Genomic DNA, 19,119 nt, shown 5'->3' with positions numbered 1-19,119 from the left:
CTACACGGTTGCTGCTTGTTTATTAACTCGGGAGAGTTGTATTCTGCTGCGCTTCTATGGCACGTTTACCTTCTCATTAGTCCCAAAAAAATGAAGATAGTTAGATTGATTTGCAACATCCTTCTCATATGACGCGCGTAAGAGAAACTTTTTTTTCCTCCTCTCGATGCACCTTACCTCATTTCTTTTACGCGTGCAGTGACTTCAACTTGCCCCCAATGTATTTTTTCATCACTTTCTAGCCTCGGCTCCCCCTCCCCCCCCCCCACCACTTCTTTGTTTTTTCATCTTCAATCTCTCTTTGTCTTCAGTATTTAGCCTCCTCCTTCCCCGCAGAAACCTCCATTCAACGTTTTCTTTTACCGAAGATCACACCTACTCATGTTTAGACGATGTCCCCGGCTCCGCCACTGATTCACCGCAAATGCGCCGCAACAAGTCACACCCTAATGCAGCGTAGCAGGGATGCAATCGGGTGGTGGTGCGTGTTCTTTCTCCTCGGTGCACCGGTGTTTCCCGCACGGCGCACCGTCGCCACGTTTTTGTGCTCCGTCATCGTATCGTGCACGTGGCCCCTTCCTCTCCTGGCGTGGTGTGCGCACCTCAGCGCTGCACTCCAGCGCGAGCGTTTTCTCGAGCCGGAGTTAGCGAGCGCGGTGGACCTTTTTACGGTTACGCCGCAAGATGTGAATGACGAGGGGAAGCAGCAGAAAGCAGCGGAACCCTCGACGAAAAGAAGGAGTTCTGCGGCAAGAGCCTCCTCCATTACTGTAGACGCGGCTGTGGACTTCCACGACGACGCACACGCTGTCAAAGGGGCCGAATTGCGCACGAACTCCTCCGAAGTGTCGCGCTGCTTTGTTCTGGCGGCGGTGCTTCTCTGTGGCAGTCTATTTGGTCAGTTGGATTGGCAGCTGCCGTGTCAGGTGTGGCCATACCCCTCTCTTACTGCTTACGTTGTGGCGCGAGCTTTGTACGGGTTGATGGACCTCAAGGCGAAACTGTACTCACCTGATTGACGCAGTGGCGATTTGTTTCCCCTCTTTTCATCTGCTCTCGCTTAGATTACTACGGCTTCTCAAAGCCACACATTCACCGCTCTCCACAGCAATGGAAAGCGTCAAGAAAAAGAAATCGAACGCGCTTGTTCTAAAACTGTCGTAGAGCTGAAACTCTCTGTCTCCCCAAACGGATGTGTTCATCAAAGGGCATGCCTGGTGTAATGTCTGGAAGCGTTTTATTTATGTACGGTGGCCGCGCGCGCGCGCACCACCACCCAACTCCATTCTGCGTCTTCGACTCTCACGCCACTTCTCGGTGTTTTTATCGGTGTTGTTTTCTCCTCCTCAAACGAAACCAACTCTTTCGCACTCTCTTTAAAGAATAGTAATAAATGTAGACGGAGTTCATGCTGAATACACCAGCTGCGTGTGAGGCCATGCGAACTGGCGATGCGCACGCACGGGTCGCACGCCTCCGTCGCAGCGCCACCGCCTTCCAAAACGTCTACGCCGCCTTCGCGCCGTGGCAGCACCTCTCTACCGGCATCGCAGAGCTGGACGCGTTGTTGAATGCTGCAGGGGTAGGCAGCGAGGGGAGTAGTGGCGGTGACGGTGGCCATTCACATCACATAAACGCCGGAGCAAGTGGGTGTCGTGCTGGTGGACTGCCGGTGGGGGGACTGCACGAGTTGTACGGCCCCCCGCTCTCCGGCAAATCCTTCCTCCTGCGCCGCATCGCGACAACCTACACGCGCCGCATGACCGCCTTTCGTCAGTGGTGCTTAGATGAGATGGTGCGGGATGAAACATGGTGGACGATGTCGACTGCGGATCGCGATGAACAGGGTAAAGAGCCGCAAACGGGAGAGGAGACGCGACACAGCAATGCGGGCCCTTCACCGAAGGTCCTATTGAAGTCCACGTCAAACAATGCTGCTGCTGCTGGTGTTCCCTATGCCCCAACCGTGGCGGTTTGTGATTGGGACTTATACGTCTGCTTGGTGCGCGGCACCACATTGGCACCAGATAACCCATCATCGGCAACCTTTTTTTCGGCTGAGGTGTTGTCTTGGCAAGAGCAGATCATCAACGCCCTTCCTACACCTTCTCCTGTTTGTGGCTGTGCGAAAGGCGAAACAAATGGAGAGCATGGTGCGAGTGCGGTGCCGGTACCCTCGCAACAGCAATTGCAGCGGGACTACGTAGCCGGACATTGTCACGTGTGTGTTGTGTCCACGCCAAACGAGCTTCTCGCCCTTCTCAACGCCCTGCTCACCACAGAAAATTCGGGTCAAAAGGTGTCTTATCCGCCTTCTGATGGATGTTGCACCAGCTCGTCGTCTTTCACAGCGCAGCAGTCACAGCAGCAGAAGCCTCCCACTACAGATGCAGCAGACGGCGCGCCAAACACAACAACGGGAAAAGTACAGCGTAAACGCAGTCGAAGCAGCAGTGCTGACAAGTGTGAATGCACACCCCTACCACCCCTTTTGATCCCCTCTCCTTCTTCCTCCAGAGTGCCGAAACGCTTATGGGACCTGCAGAAGCAACGTCTTTTGCTAGTAGACGGTTTAGACCAGCTTTGGCTGCATCCGAGCTTTGGCACGCACAGTGGAACGCACACTGGGCAGTGGTTTTCGATGGAGCTGCATCGCCTCTTGCGATGTTTCTTGACTCCGCAGTGTCTCGAGGCACCTGCTGTTCCTGCTGAAGACGACAGTAGGCGGAGGAATCCGTTGGTCAACTGTTCGTTTTCCGTGTACTCCACCGTGGTGGCCACAAACGGCTACCAAGGTGGGGGCTTCGGTTTGCACACGCAACAGCAGCTGCAGGATCGACTCCGCAGCTTTCCGGTCATACCAACGCAGGAACAAAAAAACAAGGGGAGGATATCATCGACGTCTCTAGCAGCATCAGCAGCAGCGGTGTTGCCGCGGCCAGCTGGAAACCCGGTGTGGTGGATGGCGGTGGACACGCGCTGTCTAGTGGAGCCAGCGCACCCCGGGCTTGTGTCTCTTCCGTCCTCTACGCCGTCTTCGTTCCGCTCCACAAGCGGTTCACACGCCGAAACACAACCGCCTTCTTCGACGTCAGAGACGCAACGACGTGCAGCGAGGTCACCTCGGGCAATAGTTTCGTCACTTTCTTTTGGTCCTTCGAGGGAGGAGGCAGAAGCTGCCGTCGAAATGCATGTAACGGTGGTGCTGGGAGGGTCACGTGTCTGTGCAGGTTGGGTGGAGCGACGCGACGACAAGGAAGGTGAGGGAGGTAAGAATTAAAACTGTTCTCGCCAGGTGACCCCCATCTCCGAATGTGTTTTTCTCCCTTTTGCTGTTGTTGCTGCTGTACAAATGATGCAGAAGATTCTGGCAGATGTGTATTCGTAAATCTATCTTTGTGTCTCTGTGTGTGGCGACCGTTGTGGAGCACTTCATTATTATTAATGAGGCGGAACGCTTCACTTGCAGTGGTCTTTGTTTGGATTGGTATTCTCTGCTCTGCCCAGACTAGTTTTGGGCACAAATGAAAATGAGCTGTAGTGCTTTCCATCGTGTTCTAAGTGTGAGTTTTGTTTTTGTGCCTTCGCTTTCTTTCTCTTTCATATTCGGCTCGGTGTCACTTCCTTCAACCCCGACCTTTTCTGTTTTCTTTCCACGCATCCACGTCTTCTCCTGTCTTGTAGGATGCTCTCCACAACATAAGCAACGCATGTCCATCATTTACGTCGATCAGTTGGCCGTTCGGCTGCCTTCGGACATTCGCAATGCCTTCAACCCTTCCTACGCGTTCGGCGGCGCCAGTGGTCGCTCCCTCGGGCTGGTCATGGGACTCCGTGATGTGCAGTCGGGTCACATCCTCCTTCCGATGGACGCAGAGGGGAACATTGGCGTCACGCCGGGTCAGCACTACGCCGTCGTGATTTTGCGGGAGGCGCAGCCGACGGTTGCGTCTGTGACGGACGACGAAGTTGCGACGGCGGCTGGGAATAGCGGAGAGGGGAACGCAAAGAACAGGAACCAGCAATCGGGGAAACCCCATCAGCATCAGCAACAGCATCAGCAACAGCCAAGTCCGGTGCGCGGCGCAGTTGCGGATGCGAAGCCGCGCCACAATCCGCCTTTGCCAGAACACCATCCGAAAGACCATCTGTCGAGGCAGGAACGCAAGGCGGCTCGTGCTGCCGCCGCTGCCGCCCCCTCCTCCGCCGAACCTCAAAAGGCAGTTGTGGCCAAGTCGGTTGAGAGCGTGCCGCACGCCGTCGTCGCCTCTCCCGCTGCGGGGTTGGGACAGCAGGAGAAGAAGAAGCGCCACAAGACGGATGCACGAGAGATGGCGCCGCAGCAGCAGCATATGCAACCATCGCAAGCGTCTGCGGAGCCTCCACATCAGCCCCGTCGCGCCCCCTCCAAGACGTCTTCTCCACCCGCTGTTGTCGCCGCCGAGCCCAGAGCCACGGACGACGAAGACTCCAACGATGTGCCGTTGGTGCAGACCTACGCGTCCTCGCTGTCGCAGCCCTCCTCTCGTGCCTCGCAATCCACGGCGGCGGTAGCGAGCAGCAAAAACAGCAGCAAGCGCGGATCGCCCAACACGAAGCCGGAGACCGCCACCGCCCCGCCACCTCCCATGCCAGTGCGTCGTGCGCGCAGTTCGAGCACGTCGAGCCGCGGTAGTAGCGGCAGCAGTGGCGGCGACCACGACCGCGATGATGAGGGTTCAACGGCCTTCTCGCAGCTGTATAGTGTCCACGTCGCTGCCCCGGTGGTGGAGAAGGCGGCCGCGTCAAAAAGGCGTCGAGGGTCGCCCGAAAAGAAGGCAGCGAAGACGGCCGTGTCCTCCACACCGCAGCAGCAGCAGCAGCTCGCTACGACGGCGGTGACCACACCGAAGCATAACCCTAAACAGCAGCATCACAAGGAAAGTCCAGATACGGTACCGGTGACCCTTCCACCTTCAGGACGCGGTAGCATGATGCGACGTGTTCCGCTAGACTCCTCGAGCAACAGCGATTCCGATTAGAAGAGTTGTCATTCCTCTCTTTCCTCTTAGAACGCTGCAGCGACTCTGACCTGTTTTGTTTTGATTTGTTTTGTAGCACTTCTGCATAAGAGAGAATTAATAGTAACGGAAGCTGGGGTGTTTTGCCGTTGGTGTAATAGCATCCATACCTGGTCAGTCGGTGACAAGCTGGACTGCGTAATTGTGACTTCGTGATTGAAATGCTGAGAAAAGAAAAGAAACTGTTTCTGCTCTGGTTCAACACATGTGATGTGTACTCATGGTTCGGTTACGGCTCATTTCCCTTCTCCCTACCAACCCCATCCACTGTAGACGCTTCAGAGCGTTGTAGTACTCTTTGTAAGGCGTTGTGCGTTCCAGTGGTAGGTGACACGTATTGTGTGTGTGTGTGTGTGTGTGTTTGTCGTTGTTTACTCGCCTGTCTTGCCTAAAGTGATCGGTATCGTGACCGCATAAAGTCAACGGCCGCTTTATTTGTGTTCCCTCCTCTGTTCCTTCTCTTCCTTTCCTCTCTTTTCTTCCTGTCTGGTCGGTGTCTTACTCTCGTAGAGAACGTTTTCATCGTATCGAACTTCAAAATAACAAAAAGCAAGCAAGGCGAAGGAAACGGGACTGGCTCGTCTTACGCCCCACTCGTGGAACGTTTTCTACTTCCTCCTCTCGTGGGTTTGCATTCTCTTCTGTTGTTGCTTTTATTATTATTATTATTATTGCTGTTTTCTAATAGGTCATAAGAATTGCCATACATTGCGATTAGCTGAATTCGTTCTCTACCTCCCTCCCGTGGCGAGTGTAGGCTTCATACCGCTAAATTCGGTTGTTTTTTGTTGTTTATTTAATTGTTTTTGTTTTCTTTGAAGGGTGCGAGTGTACCGACAGAAGGCGTGTATATACTGCGAGGGGGTGCCTTTTACCTTCGACATTTGCAATCTCCACATCTATATCTGTATAACCGCCTTGTTGCCTTCGCTTTTGGTGTGACACCGCCCAAACGCGTACGCACAAACAACCGCAGAAAGCCAATTCGAAAAGTCGGGCATCTGTTCTGTGTTTCCTCTCTCATTGAACACAGAGAGAGAGAGAGAGAGGGAAACAAAATATAACCCCCTCCCCCACTAAAAAAAAAATGCCGCCTACCAAGTCGCTCGCCGAGCTTCAGACGGAGATCTCGCACCTCGATGACCGCTACAAACTGGAGCGCATCATCGGTGCCGGCTCGTACGGTATCGTGATCCGTGCCCGGGACAGCAAAGACGGCAACCGCCTCGTCGCCATTAAGCGCGTAAACAAGGAAATCTTCGACGAGGTGATCCTGGCGAAGCGAATCCTGCGTGAAATAAAACTGCTGGCCCACTTCAACGACGACAACATCATCGGCCTGCGCAACATCCTCACCCCCGAAGACCCGGAGAACTTCGAGCACTTCTACATCGTGATGGACATCATGGAAACCGACCTAAAGCAGGTGCTGCGCAGCGGGCAGGAACTGACAGAGGCGCACATTCAGTTCTTTATTTACCAGGCGCTGCGTGCCCTTCACATTATACACAGCGCCGGTGTCATCCACCGTGACATTACACCGGCCAACATCCTCGTCAACACGAACTGCGACTTGAAGATTTGCGACTTTGGACTGGCGAAGGAGGAGAACGACCAGGGCGAGTACATGACGGATTACGTGACGATGCGCTGGTACAGGGCGCCGGAGCTGGTGATGGAGGACAAGGACTACTCTGTGCAGATTGACGTGTGGGGGATCGGCTGCATCCTCGGTGAGCTGCTCGGCTCCCGCCCCCTGTTTCAGGGCAAGGATCGCGTGAATCAGCTGGACAAGATCGTGGACGTCATCGGCACCCCGTCCGAGGAAGACATCAACTCCGTCGGTTCCGGCGCCGCACAGAAGTACTTGAAGAAGAAAGGCTTCCGTAACCCTCCCGACTGGCGCCAGCGTTACCCGAAGGCGTCGCCGGAAGCGCTCGACCTGCTGCGCCGCATGCTCGTCTTCAACCCGAACAAGCGCGTCACCGTGCTGCAGGCCATGCGCCACCCCTTTCTTGAGCAGCTGCACGACGACGCCGACGACAACGTCAGCTACACGCTCTTCCGCTTCGATGAGCATGAGCAGAAGACGGTGCTGGATGTGAAGCGCGCCATCTACATGGAGAGCGTGAAGTTCCACACCGAGCACCCCTCTTCAATGCGGGCGACGAGCACGTACAGCGCCTTCACCACGAACACCGCGACTGCCCCGAGCGTGGCGACTGAAGGCGAGGGCCGCTCCGCGCAGCAGACGATCGCGAAAGCGGAGCCGGAAAGCGATGAGGATCAAGACTTCGATCACGTCTAAAGAAATCAGAAATGAAGAAAACTGAGAAAACCACACAGGCACGCGCGCGGCTATACATATATATATATATACAGGAGAGCGCCATGGTAATCTGAAAGGCCGCAAAACAGTTCAGATGGACACCTTTCAATGGATGTGTTTTCCTACACGCAGCAGCACGAAGCACACACACACACACACACACACACAGTGTCGTGGCATTTCCTAGAGGCGTAGCGCATTGTTCGGGAGAGTACGTTCTCTCCGTTTTTGCATCTTGTAGATTTGATAAGAGGAGCGAATTTATAGTGAAAAGGGGAAGTTTGGGAGGTGCTTTGTTCAACGGTTTTCCTTTTTAAAAAATGGATCCTTCTTTGTTGTTGATGGCTCATGAACGATGACCTGTCCTTTTGCGTAGTCGCTGAAAGAATGTAGAAAAGGGGGAGAGTATGCGTTCTCTGTAGTCTTTTTGTTTTTCTCGTTTCTGCACGTTGATACTATGTTTATTTGTTTCTGTTTCTTTCTTAGCACGATAATAAAAAAAGCCAGATGTATACGCCATCTTTGTTCAACTGGTCGACGAGTCTTCTGGGGAACGGCCTCCGACTTTGCGCTCGTTTTGCGTTGTGCTCGCTTTCTTCTTATCTCCATCAATTGGGCTCCGTAACGCGTATTTCTTATTTTTTCTTTTTTCTTAACATCCTCTTTACGGCGTCTGCGGCCACCATTTGATAGTGCGTCGTATTCCTCGTGAAGCATGGCAAGATCGGGAGCACCACGGCGTCGTTCTCGGCCTTCGCATTCTCGTCTGGTGTACGCTGTATTTTTTTTTTCTGCCGTTGTTTTCCTCCTTCTCCTCCTCTCTCCCTCTCTCCCTCTCTCTCTCTATATATATATATATTCGCTCCTCCTTCCTTCTGTGTTTGTTTTGGGCAGTAACTGTCTTGTGTGTGTGTATGTGTATTTAGTGTTCTGCTGAGAAAACCAACTTCATTATCCTCACTGACCTCGTGCGCTGCTGGACAACAATTCTCGTCCCTCTCCCCCTTTTTTTTCTCTCTGTAGGCGCAAAGTGTGTGTTCTTGTTGTTGTTCCGGAAAGGTACGCCGCTCTTGTGTGAGTGTGCGGGTACGTCTATTTATTGATCTCTGTCAGTTTTAGTTGCTCTATTTGGATGGCATGCCGTCTTTCTTCAAAGATGAAAAAACTACCCTTTTCTTGTTACTATTATTATTAGTTCTGTCTCCTCGGTCGGCTGGAAACCAGTTGTATAACCTTTTGTTTACTTCGTTTCTTTGGCGCTTGAGTCACAATTCCTTTTCTTTGGTTTAGTTGGGTGCTATGCGGGCGTGGATATTCATGTGTGTGTGTGTGTGTGCGCTGTGCCTTTTGCCTGTTTGACTCTGCCGCCATGAAGCTGGGGAGTTGAAAGCAGTTCCCTCGCTCGGGGGGCCCGCTGCCGCCCTCATCAATGGCAGTAGTGGGACATTTCTGTCGCATTTCTTTGTCATGAGTTTTCTTTTACGTTGATTTCTTTTTTTAATCGGGCTTGTTTCGTTGTTTAGGAGCCTAAGAGGAGAACAACGTATTTTGTTTGTTTGTTTGCTTTAGCATTCTTTTCTTTCTATGCTGCCCTTTTTATACATGGGGGTCGCAGGGAAACTTGGAAAGACGAAACTGGCGCGGGGAACAACCCCGATCGAGAGAGGCGTTGAAGTGCTTCAGACACGCAAGACCTTTCTTCGCACCGCACATGCCGCAGCGAGAGCAACCTCTTCTCCCTTTTTTTTTTCTTTCTGTGTTTCACTGTTGCTACAAGCAGGAAAGGAAGAGACTGGCTAACTCGTTTCATTAGGCATTTTTTGTTCTCTCTTCTCCTTCTGGTGCTCCCCACCCTTCCTCCTCTACCATGCGATTAGCATTACGCCAACAAGGTGGGTTCTTACGTGTGTGTGTGTGTGTGTTCTTGTGGAGAAAAAAATGATGCGAAAGGCTTTTCTCATTTGTTCTCTCGCTTTCTCGCGTTCATCTGTTCTCCGTTACTGTTTACTCTCGTCATTGTATTTGCGACTTGCCGGTGGTCTTCTTTCGTTTGTTCACGTCGATGATCCGTAAAACAACAACAACAACAACAACAACAAACAATTATTCAATAGCTGAAGCTTTTTTCTACAGAACAAAAGGCGTCAGGCAGTCACTGTGGTGCTGCGCAAGGCGTCTGCTTACCGCAAAATCTTTCTCCGCGTCTTCGTCTCTGAAGGAGCAGAAAGCGATGCGGAGTATCGCCATGAAGTCACTTCCGCACCGTCGACTCCAACTATGTTTTTTTTTCCCTTATTGGAGAGAATGCTTGTGTTGGTGTGTGTGTGTGTGTGGCACAAAAGTCATTCCGCGCTATTGAATCACACGCACTCAGTCGTTCGTCTTCTACAGCTACACTGTAGGATTGACGCCTGTTTGTGTGCGAGTTTGTACGGCAATAGGGAAGGGAAAAACATTGTATGGTTTCGCTTTCGCTTTACGTCTTCGCTGTCGCCAATCAGCTCTTAACGCTCTTTTCGTCTCTTCTCTCTTCACAACTCTTCTACACAAAACCGCACCGGGATCGCTCACGACGTACCCGTATTATAATATTTGAAAAAAATAGAGGAAAGCCTCTAGCAGAAGAAGCAGTATCTGATTGGTGTAGAGGCGATCATGTGGGTTCTCTCCCGCCCCCGCTGCGCCGCCGTCTGCGCCACCGCTCTGCTGTGTCAGAAGAAGCAAACCGCTGCCGGCTACATGGCCAGTGCGGGTAAGGTGGGCAGCGAGGAGAAGTGGGCGCACGCCGCGATGGAGTACATCCACGAGAAGAACCACGTCAACGACGCCCGCAAGCGGCAGCAGGACGTCGACCAGGAGCGCAGCATCGCCAGCGCGTACGACCGCTACTCGGCTGTGGCGGAGGCGAAGTTCGACGCACGGATGGCCGCGTTGGTTTCCCGCATGTCCACCGCATTGGAAGAGATGCAGAAGCTCGGGCTGGACAACTGTGTGGAAGAGGCGGTACTCTTAAACTCAGAGCAGCCCCCCGGTAGCTACCGCCGCCCCTCATTAACTCCTCCCTTGCTGGGCTACGAGCCGGGTTTTGGCCTGGACGTGCCTCAGCTGCGCAGTCAGCAGGCAGAATACCCGCCGGTGCGGCGGCCAACCGATACGTTGGAGTTTGGCGCGCAAGAGGCGGCGGAGTTTCCGTTTGTGGATGCGCATCAAATCGAGGACCTCGCCACGAAGCTCGAGGCGCAGGTGGAGGAGCAGCATGGGACGCTGCGTGAGGCCGCCCCGATCACGGGGGTCGAGGGAGAGGCGTGGGAGGCGTACGTGGCCCTGCAGCGCAAGGCACTTGCGCGGCAGCAGCTGATTATGGATCTGCACAACGATCCCGAGCTGCGAAAGAAGTACGACGCCGATGAAGAATTTCGTGTGGCGGAGTGGGAGCGGCGCGGGATGGGTGTGCTGGAGGTGGAAGCCCCGCTGGCCCGAGATGTGGAACTGCACTACGCACAGGCACCCGCCTACGTGGCATTCCGCTCTCACTAACACCTTCTCTTGTGTGTGTGTGTGTGTGTGTGTGTGTGTTTTGTTGTTGTTATAACGTTGGGCGTAGATGCTGTGGGCAGGCGTTGCTGTCATTCCCTGGGTGCCGCCCGAGGGTTGTTGTGTGTTTTTTTCCGAGTTCACGGCGGTCTTTACATCTCTTTTTATGTTATGTCTCATTTGTTTACCCCTTCGCTTTTTGCGCGGCGTCTGTCGCGTTACGCCGTTTCGTTCTACCCCTACCACAACCACAACAAAGTGAGAGATCATTGAACACAACCTTCAACTGCCAGATGCGAGCTGGCGAGTTGTACATCGTTTTGCGTTTCCTTCGCGCATCCAAAATGCGTGAAATTCCAAATAAAAAATCCTTTGTGTTTGTTTGCGGTGGTGCTTCTTAGCGTGCAATGCGTTTCCCTTGTGCTAACTATTTTTCATTGTTCTTCGTACATCGGATAAGCCAACGTACGTGTTGTGCTTATGATAAATGCCAACTTGCAACGACGCAGGGAACCCATCAACGCGTGCATCCATTTTCTTTTAGATCTCTTCGCCTCTACCAATTCTTTCTCTCCTTCTCTCTCTCTCTCTCTTCATCCCTCCCTTGTTTTCTTTTGTTTTCGTGTGCTATTGTGGACTCAGAACACGCGGGGCGAGCGCAGGTACGTACTGTGCGCGTTTTTCTTCCTCAGTGAGCGGGTGTGCTCTTGTGTGTGTGTGTGTGTGTGTGTGTGTAGCTCACTCAGGAGACGTGCAGAAGAAAGAGGAAAAGCCACAAGGCGCTCCCATTCGCTTCACCCAACCAGCAGAGAATACCCGTGTGCTGTACTCTTCAAAAAAAAAAACAGACAAAAACGTGTAAAGTTTTGCTGATATTCTGCATTTGCATCCCCACTAGTCTAAGCCAATACCTTTAAAAGAGTCATACATATATATATGCTCTGTTTCTTTTCTATTTCTTCTTCGCTTCTACTCACCTTGGGAGAAAACTTTTTTTTTCTCTCCCTTTCTTCGTATCTTGTCCGTGCATCTTACTACTACCGTTTTGGCTGCCCCGCTCGTTTTGTCGTTTAAAAAGATCAGGGTGGGTTTTTTTTTAATTCTGCTTTGTCTGAGGCTTTACCTGGCGCAGCGTGTCTTCGATACCTTTACGGCTTTCACTGTCTCAAAGAGCGTATCTTCTACCTACTTTCTTCCTTTTTTCAGGTGTGTGTGTGTGTGTGTGTGTTTGAGTGGTTTTTATTTTTCGCCTTCTTCTTCTTTCCCTTTGGGAGAGGAAAATGTCTCAGCTCTCCAAATCGGGTCCGGTGGTCAGTAGCCCACGACCGCCAAGCGGCGCATCCCTCTCACCTGCTGCCCAAACAACGGAAGCGGTAGGTCTTTTTCTCCATGAGGTGCCCCCGTCACCCAACCCGCTCCCCCCACCGCCCCTCTCCCCTCTGCCGTCCTCGGCAGACAACAACTCGCGTGTGGCGTCCACCGCACCGACGCAGCTTGTGCGTCGCGGCACGTCTTCCGATTCTCCCTTGTCGTCCGACGACGACGGCGACATCCGCTCGCGATTTCTACTCTACAACGCCGCCGGCCGTCTCGTCGGAGCTCGGGAGCCGACGGACCCGTGGGGCGTGCTCGTGTCGGAGCACACCACACTGAACTGCATCTACAAGCACCGCACCGTCCGCGTGGGGCGCGAGGAAGGCTGCGACGCCACGCTGAGGAACGCGTTGGTGAGCACCACGCACTTCACGATTTCGCTGGAGCTGGAGCCCTATGAGCCACACGACGGCATCAGCGGTAGTAATGGCGGTGGTCCCACAGAACACGCTGAAGAGGCGGAAAGCACCAAAGGCGGCTCATTGCAGTCCCGCCCGACGCAAAAGCTGTTACAAGACGCAGACACTGCGACAGCAAGCACCACCGATGCAAGTCACGTTGTGGAAGGTAGTGAAGAGAGTTCCCAGGAGCGCGGACCGCTGTCCACGTCCACGGCAGTGCCACTCTCGCCACATGATGTGGGGCTGCCGGGTTGGCGGGTGCACCGCGTCCTTCTCACCGACTGCAGTGCGAATGGGACCTACATTAACGACGAGCTGGTGGGTCGGGGCCACTACCGAATGCTGCACAGCGGCGACGACATCAACATTGTGCGGGTGCCGGAGGCGACGTGTCAAGGCGGGGCTTCTCCTTCCCCTCCCGTGCAGTCCTATGTCACTGCTCGAAGTAGCAGCAGAGAGTCCGCGGAGGGGGTAGACGAGGAGCCAAGAACGACGCTGGTGGGACCAAATGAAAAAAGTGATGAATTTGCGAACAAGGAAAGTTGGATTCGACAACGTCGGCGTGCTCTTCGCGAGCTCAACCGCCAACACCCGACAGCGCCCAACGCCACCTCGGTGGCGGCCACCGTGGCAAAGCGACGCCGTCGACGAGCACACGACGGCGGCGATGATGACGACGACGAAGAAAGCGCCTCTGCGCAGACAAAAGAGGACCTAGAAAAGACGCAGATGTTCACGGCGCTTCTTTCCACTCTCTCCACGAAGTACACCTACCTGGAACGGTTCTGCTTTCATATGTACAACACGGAGGAGCCGCAGCAGCAACAGCAGCAGCATGGGACGGCGGCGACGGGAAATGTGCTGCTCGACCCACGCAACTACACGGCACCGTCAACTCAGCAGAATTTTGATGTCGTCGGCATGGAACGTGGGGAGGAAGGAACGGAACAGGAAACGTGGAACCGCCAGAAAGAGCCGCGAGAGTCGGCGCAGCGCGACACTGCCGTGTTTCCAAAGCCGCTCTCCGTCACGTCTCTGCGCGAAGAAAAGGAAGTGACAACCTCCGTGGCAGGTGTCGCAACGGTGCCGCATCAAAGGGCTGTTCGCTTCGTTAATATTCCAGAAACGGTGATGGACGTCGCGCAGACAGAGGCCGACAGCGGGAATCTCGCGAGCTCGGCGCAGTCAAAAGGCACATCAACCACCGTTGCGGATGTTGCGTTGCCTCCGCTGCTGCCGTCGTCAAACAGCAGTGGCGCCCTGACAACCCCCGCAGGGCCGCCACGCAATCTGACGGCACGACAGGAACAAGCAGTCTCTACGTTGGTCACCCCGTTCTCCCTCTTGCGCTCTAGACCGTCGATTCGCACCAGCTTCATCGCCCCCATCACGCTGTCCGAGCGAGAAAGCTCGACGACGTCGTCAGCCGGCTCCGCCGTGCATCATCAGCAGCAGGTACATGCACCGACCTCCTCTACCGCCGCGACACGCTTCCACGAGAGCCTCAGCATCAGTCCGGCTCTACAGCGCGAAGCGGCTGCGCAGCAGCGCGCTGATGCACGTCGCGCGCACGATAACCGCGCTCTCGCTAGCAGCAACGACGGTAACAATAGGAACACCAATCGTGCGGATGTGGGTGGTGCCTTTGGTGGGCTGTTGAAGGATGGGCCGGCGGACATACCCATTCGGTACGCGGTGCTGCCGCTGCGACACCTGCAGTGGGGCGGTCGCATTGGCTGCGGTGCGAGCGGCGAAGTTTACATGGGCATCGACGTGTCCACCGCCACAGCCGTCGCTATCAAGGTGTTAAAAGGCGGTTCCCTGTTTCCACCGGCCGAGGCGACGAAGGTCATGTCAACCGCAACCGAGGTCCACGGCGGTGGTGGTGGTGGCGCTGGACCATCGGCTGAGCAGAGCCCCGCCATACGCCCTGACGAGGATACGCTGTTGTCGCTGTCGAACGTGAGCCTCGGCAACACCCCGCCGACCTCCCGATCGTCGTCGGGGGGCTCCGTGTCCGCCTCGACGGCGCCGGCGACTACCCTCCCCGACCCCTCATCCTGTACGACAAGTAAAGGGTCACCGTTCGAAGTCAAAGACGGCAAAGGTGAAGACGACGAGGAAGCACCGCCGGAGAAAACAGAAACCGAGAAGAGGACAGCAGCGTCAGCAAGTCGGGCAACGCGAGAGGCAAAGGTCGATGGGCAGCGAGAGGAAGAAGCAGAGGCCTACGCGAATGAGGAGTCGGCGCCATTTGCCGCCGCCGCGACACCCCCCTCCCCGGCATCTTCCTCGGTCAACAACACCCCGCCAGAGTGCGGACGACGTCCCTCCACAGCGTTGGTCACGTCGACGGGCAGCGGCAAAAGTGTGCTGGCGCCGCAAAAGCAGCAGCCTCAACGTCAACGACAGCGAGAGGGACCGCAGGCGACTCGGCCGTCCGCCCCGCCCATCATTCGTAAGCACTTCCGTGAAATCGTCTTTCTCACCACCCTGCAGCATCAGCGCATTGTGCGGTTTCTCGGCTTCCAGTTTAGCGTGGACGGGCGGCTGTGTCTGCTGATGGAGTACGTGGCGGGGGGCACGCTGCAGACCCTCATTCGCAACTTCGGCGCCTTCGAAGAAAACGTCATCCGCCTCTACACGCTGCAGATTCTCGAGGGCATGGAGTATCTCACACGGAAAGGTGTCGTGCATGGCGACCTGAAGAGCGCCAACATTTTAGTGTCGGAGCAGGGTAGCGTGAAGCTGACGGACTTTGGCACCAGCCGCTTCGTGCATGAGTGCACCACAGACGAGCTTCCAACCGAGAAATCCACTCATCGCACCGGTGCGTCTCAGCAGCATACACGTCGTTGTTCCCCGACACACCAAACAGGCAGCAGCGCTCACCACCACGGCGCACAAGGAGATGGGACAGACGCCAATGCACCACAGCACAGCGCGTTGCAGGAACACGGCAACGAAGAGGTGGGAGAGGAGGAGAAAGAGCGAATGAAGCGCCACCGCACCCGCAGTGGCAGCCGAGATGAGGAAAGCAAGAGGGAGAAGGACGACAACGTCTTCTCGAGGGAGCACAGTGACGTCTACAGCGGCGACGCGGCGGAGGCGGACGAGGAGGAGGACGACGACAACGAGGGCGATGCGTCGCGACAACGTGTGCTGTGCGGCACGCCGCTCTACATGAGTCCGGAGTTGATTCGCACCCAAGAACCGTCCTTCGCCTCCGACGTCTGGGCGCTGGGGTGTGTGGTGTATGAGATGGCCACCGGAGGCCTACTGCCGTGGCGGCCCGTACACCAGTCGAACGCCTCCGCCGTGATTTGGTACATTGGGCAGCGTCAGTCTGCCAGCGAGGGCCCTCCTTTGGACGACGTGTACGCGGAGCGGGAGCGACTGAACCACGCTGCCATGCACCGCAGCAGAGACGCGGCAGAGGGTTTTGAGATGGAGGAATACCATCATAATAGCGATGGCGACGAGGAATCAAATGAGCAGCAGCACGGCGGTGGTTGGAGTGTGACGCCGTCGCCCATGCTCATTGACCTGCTGCAGTGCACGCTGAACATGGACGCGGCGGACCGCCCGTCGGCCGCCGAACTGCTGCAGCACCCGTTTATTCGGGGTGAAAACTCAATCGCAGCGCTCGAGAAGTGGCATGCGGCGGTGGCGGCCAAGCACCGCGCGCTCGCCGCCAAGTCCGTGCCACAGTCGTTGCGAGGGGGCTTTGAAGAGTACAGCGACGAGAAGACGGGTGGAAGCGATGACAGCAGCAATGGTGGCAGACAGAATGACGACGAACGGAGGCGGTCGCGCAATAGCACGCGCAGCAGCACCGGCAGCCCTTTCGAAACAGCCGTTCTCGTTTCTGGGAGCAGCAGCAGCGGCACAGCTGCACGGAAGGCCATTACCCCTCCCCACGGCACCCCATCGTGGCCGGCACAGACCTCCGTCTCGCCCTCACAGCACCTGCCGCTTCAGCAACGGCAACGTGTTGAGGAGCTCGTAGATGTTGACGTAGGCGGTTGGGATGTGAAGAGGAAGGATGACACGGACGACCCGCACTCCTCCCACGCCCTCGCCGACCAGAGTAAGCAACGGGAGGGACGTAAGAGTCGATCCTCCTCCACCACGACATCACCGCCGCCGTCCCTGTCCGCGCCGCCGCAGCCGACCCCGTCTATTCTCGTGAAGCCGTCTGCATCTCCGCCTCCCGGTGGCAGAGTTAAGAGCAGCACCGGCAAAAGCAACACGCCAACGTCGTTTTTTCTGGGTGATTCGTGGGAGAAGGTCAAACCGCTCTCCCTGGTCTCTGGCGCACCCGCACCGCCCCCTCCAACTGCTGCTCCCCTCACGCCGTTGCACCCGCAACAGGAGGTGCCCCAGAGCAACAACGCAGAGAGGCCGTCTGTTCTCGGGGAGGGCAATCCCGATTCTCAGCCCCTCATCGACGAACCCCCGCACCCCACTGAGGCCACTGGCCGACGCACCGGCTTCTGGGGAAAAATTGGACGGCGCGACAACGCACTGCCAAGCGGCACGGCGGAGTCTACGCAGGTGCCGCCACCGCTGCCGTTCAGCTCCACCGCCTCTCCCTCGCCGCAGCTGCCTCACGCGTCCTACAGTGGCGGCAATCTGCCTGCTCAGCCGATGTCGCAACTGTTCTCTAGCACCGCCCCTCAGTTCAAAGTTCCTCTTCCACGCTCGCAAACGCACGCCTCTCCCGGCATAAGTCAGCAGCAGCAGCAGCATTATACCGCACCCTCTTCGCAGCCGAGTGACAACTTTCCGCGCTCCATGATAGCCGCACATCAGATATTTCTACGCAAAAAGGAGCAGGAACGACGCAGTTCTTCGCTGGCTCCGCTGCAGCCATCGCGGCAGCTACGCGGTCGCCCACGCACGGAAGGCTGGCTGCCAACCTACAACACCGCCACGCATCAGTCGCAGCAAGGCTCGGTGCTGGGAAGTTCGCGCGGGTACAGCTTCCAAAACCCACAGCTGAGCACGCAAACCATGGAGATGCACGTGCCGCTTCGATTTGCTAGTCAGCCGACCCCGAGTGGGTCTGGACGATATCGGCAGCAGCAACAGCAGCACGGCAACTCACACGGTGGTAAACGGAAAGCACGTATGGGAGGCGCCACGGCGAGTCAAAATCAATCCTCGCAAAACACGCAACAACAGCAGCCCTTCAACGCCCCGCGGCACAAGTCGTGGAATGTGAATCCGAACGCGAAACTAAACAATTACCAGGACTATACGAGTGGTGGCGGTGGTGGCAGCGTGGTACCTAATGCAGCGGTGGAAGGGACTAATCTGTCGAGGAACGACATCGCAACGGCGCGCTCTCCACGCGGGCCGAGGCCACAGTCAGACTCGGTGCTGGGAGGTAACACGGACAGCAACAGTCGCAGCGATCCGCAGCACGCAAACTACCTTCCGCCGCAGATGGGCTTGGCATGGAAGCCCGGTGAGCTGACGCTGGAGATGGACAGGATGACGTTGAACTCACCGCGCACGGGTGCCACTCCTGCGTCTGCGTCCGCGTACGCAGGGTCTGTTCTACAAGGCGCGCGCTTTGTGATGCCCAGCAGCGGCGGCGGCGGCGGCAGCAGCAAACACAACAACATAAGCAACGGGGTGATGTTGACGCCGGCACAGCAGCCGCAGATGCAAGCACCCGGCTCACCCGCCTTCAGTAGCGGCGGCAACATGGCTCCCAACAATCCGGCCTCGCCTCTCGTCTACACCACGAAAGACACGACACCGGTGTTGGGCGAGGGCAGTCGTCCGCGGCGGCACTTTCTCGCACGTCGCAGGCGTGGCGGACGTCGATCGAGTCAGGAACGGCGACAGAACCTCGCCGCCGCACAAGTCCATCAGGGACTGACGGAAGGGCCGGCACCACGACGCTCCAGCATTGGCAGTCTGCGTCAGCGAAGACGCGGAAACGGCAGACAGGTCAATCAGCACGGTGCTTTTGGACGACAGGGTGATGGTGGTGGTGGTGGAGACGGTGGAGGGCGTAGTAATAATAATAATAATAATACCAGTGGGGTTTTCCAGCAGACGAATTCTGAAGGCAAATCAGCAGTTCTGCCATCACCACCGCCACCGCTCGACACAGCTCCGACGCCGTCCGTTCGTGCGGAGGGGCAGCGCAATACGGCGCAGAGGGCATCTCCTGACAGCTTTTCTGCAACTGCGTCCAGCGGACAGGCGCAAAGCATGAAGAGGGGCGAGCGTCAAGGCGTCACTCGGTCCCGTTCTTCGTTGCGAGGTAGGAATGCCGCGAAGCAGGCTCCTCGTGAGCGTTCGAAGAGGGGTAAGTAGGTCAAAAGTTTGCTAGCATGTTGTCCATGGTGGTGGTGGTTGGTGTTTTGCTTTTTTAAAACAAGGTCTCTATTTCAATTCGTTA

General features: G+C 55.9%; 6 protein-coding genes across 7 annotated transcripts; all 6 read left to right on the top strand.

The window, feature by feature from the left end:
- Nucleotides 1-449: 449 nt before the first annotated feature.
- On the top strand, nucleotides 450-1,019 carry ABB37_07461 (hypothetical protein; the record flags this gene model as incomplete). Its single annotated transcript, XM_015806109.1, has 1 exon — nucleotides 450-1,019. One exon carries the CDS (start codon nucleotides 450-452, stop codon nucleotides 1,017-1,019), a length of 570 nt encoding a protein of 189 aa, XP_015655031.1.
- A 362-nt stretch (nucleotides 1,020-1,381) lies between these two features.
- Nucleotides 1,382-3,280, top strand: ABB37_07460 (hypothetical protein; the record flags this gene model as incomplete). 2 transcript variants are annotated; one of them, XM_015806108.1, is made up of 1 exon in its annotated part: nucleotides 1,382-3,280. In XM_015806108.1, the coding sequence occupies exon 1, from the start codon at nucleotides 1,439-1,441 to the stop codon at nucleotides 3,278-3,280; it is 1,842 nt and encodes a 613-aa protein (XP_015655030.1). In that variant the 5' UTR covers nucleotides 1,382-1,438. The 2 variants fall into 2 exon arrangements, with proteins under 2 accessions (XP_015655030.1, XP_015655029.1); XM_015806107.1 differs by having other exon boundaries at nucleotides 1,387-3,280.
- Nucleotides 3,281-3,683: 403 nt separating this feature from the next.
- Nucleotides 3,684-5,021, top strand: ABB37_07459 (hypothetical protein; the record flags this gene model as incomplete). Its single annotated transcript, XM_015806106.1, has 1 exon — nucleotides 3,684-5,021. Exon 1 carries the CDS (start codon nucleotides 3,711-3,713, stop codon nucleotides 5,019-5,021), a length of 1,311 nt encoding a protein of 436 aa, XP_015655028.1. The 5' UTR covers nucleotides 3,684-3,710.
- Nucleotides 5,022-6,147: 1,126 nt separating this feature from the next.
- On the top strand, nucleotides 6,148-7,368 carry ABB37_07458 (mitogen activated protein kinase putative (MPK11); the record flags this gene model as incomplete). The annotated part of the gene is made up of 1 exon (XM_015806105.1): nucleotides 6,148-7,368. The coding sequence occupies one exon, from the start codon at nucleotides 6,148-6,150 to the stop codon at nucleotides 7,366-7,368; it is 1,221 nt and encodes a 406-aa protein (XP_015655027.1).
- Nucleotides 7,369-9,993: 2,625 nt separating this feature from the next.
- Nucleotides 9,994-10,926, top strand: ABB37_07457 (putative mitochondrial hypothetical protein; the record flags this gene model as incomplete). The annotated part of the gene is made up of 1 exon (XM_015806104.1): nucleotides 9,994-10,926. Exon 1 carries the CDS (start codon nucleotides 10,045-10,047, stop codon nucleotides 10,924-10,926), a length of 882 nt encoding a protein of 293 aa, XP_015655026.1. The 5' UTR covers nucleotides 9,994-10,044.
- A 1,277-nt stretch (nucleotides 10,927-12,203) lies between these two features.
- ABB37_07456 (putative protein kinase) lies at nucleotides 12,204-19,034 on the top strand (the record flags this gene model as incomplete). Its single annotated transcript, XM_015806103.1, has 1 exon — nucleotides 12,204-19,034. The coding sequence occupies one exon, from the start codon at nucleotides 12,204-12,206 to the stop codon at nucleotides 19,032-19,034; it is 6,831 nt and encodes a 2,276-aa protein (XP_015655025.1).
- Between the last annotated feature and the right edge of the window lie 85 nt (nucleotides 19,035-19,119).

The sequence above is a fragment of the Leptomonas pyrrhocoris genome (genome assembly GCF_001293395.1).
Source record: "Leptomonas pyrrhocoris isolate H10 chromosome Unknown, whole genome shotgun sequence".
Taxonomy (NCBI): Eukaryota; Euglenozoa; class Kinetoplastea; order Trypanosomatida; family Trypanosomatidae; genus Leptomonas; species Leptomonas pyrrhocoris.
The sequence above is the reverse complement of the archived record's forward strand: the minus strand, read 5'-3'. Positions and strand labels throughout refer to the sequence as shown.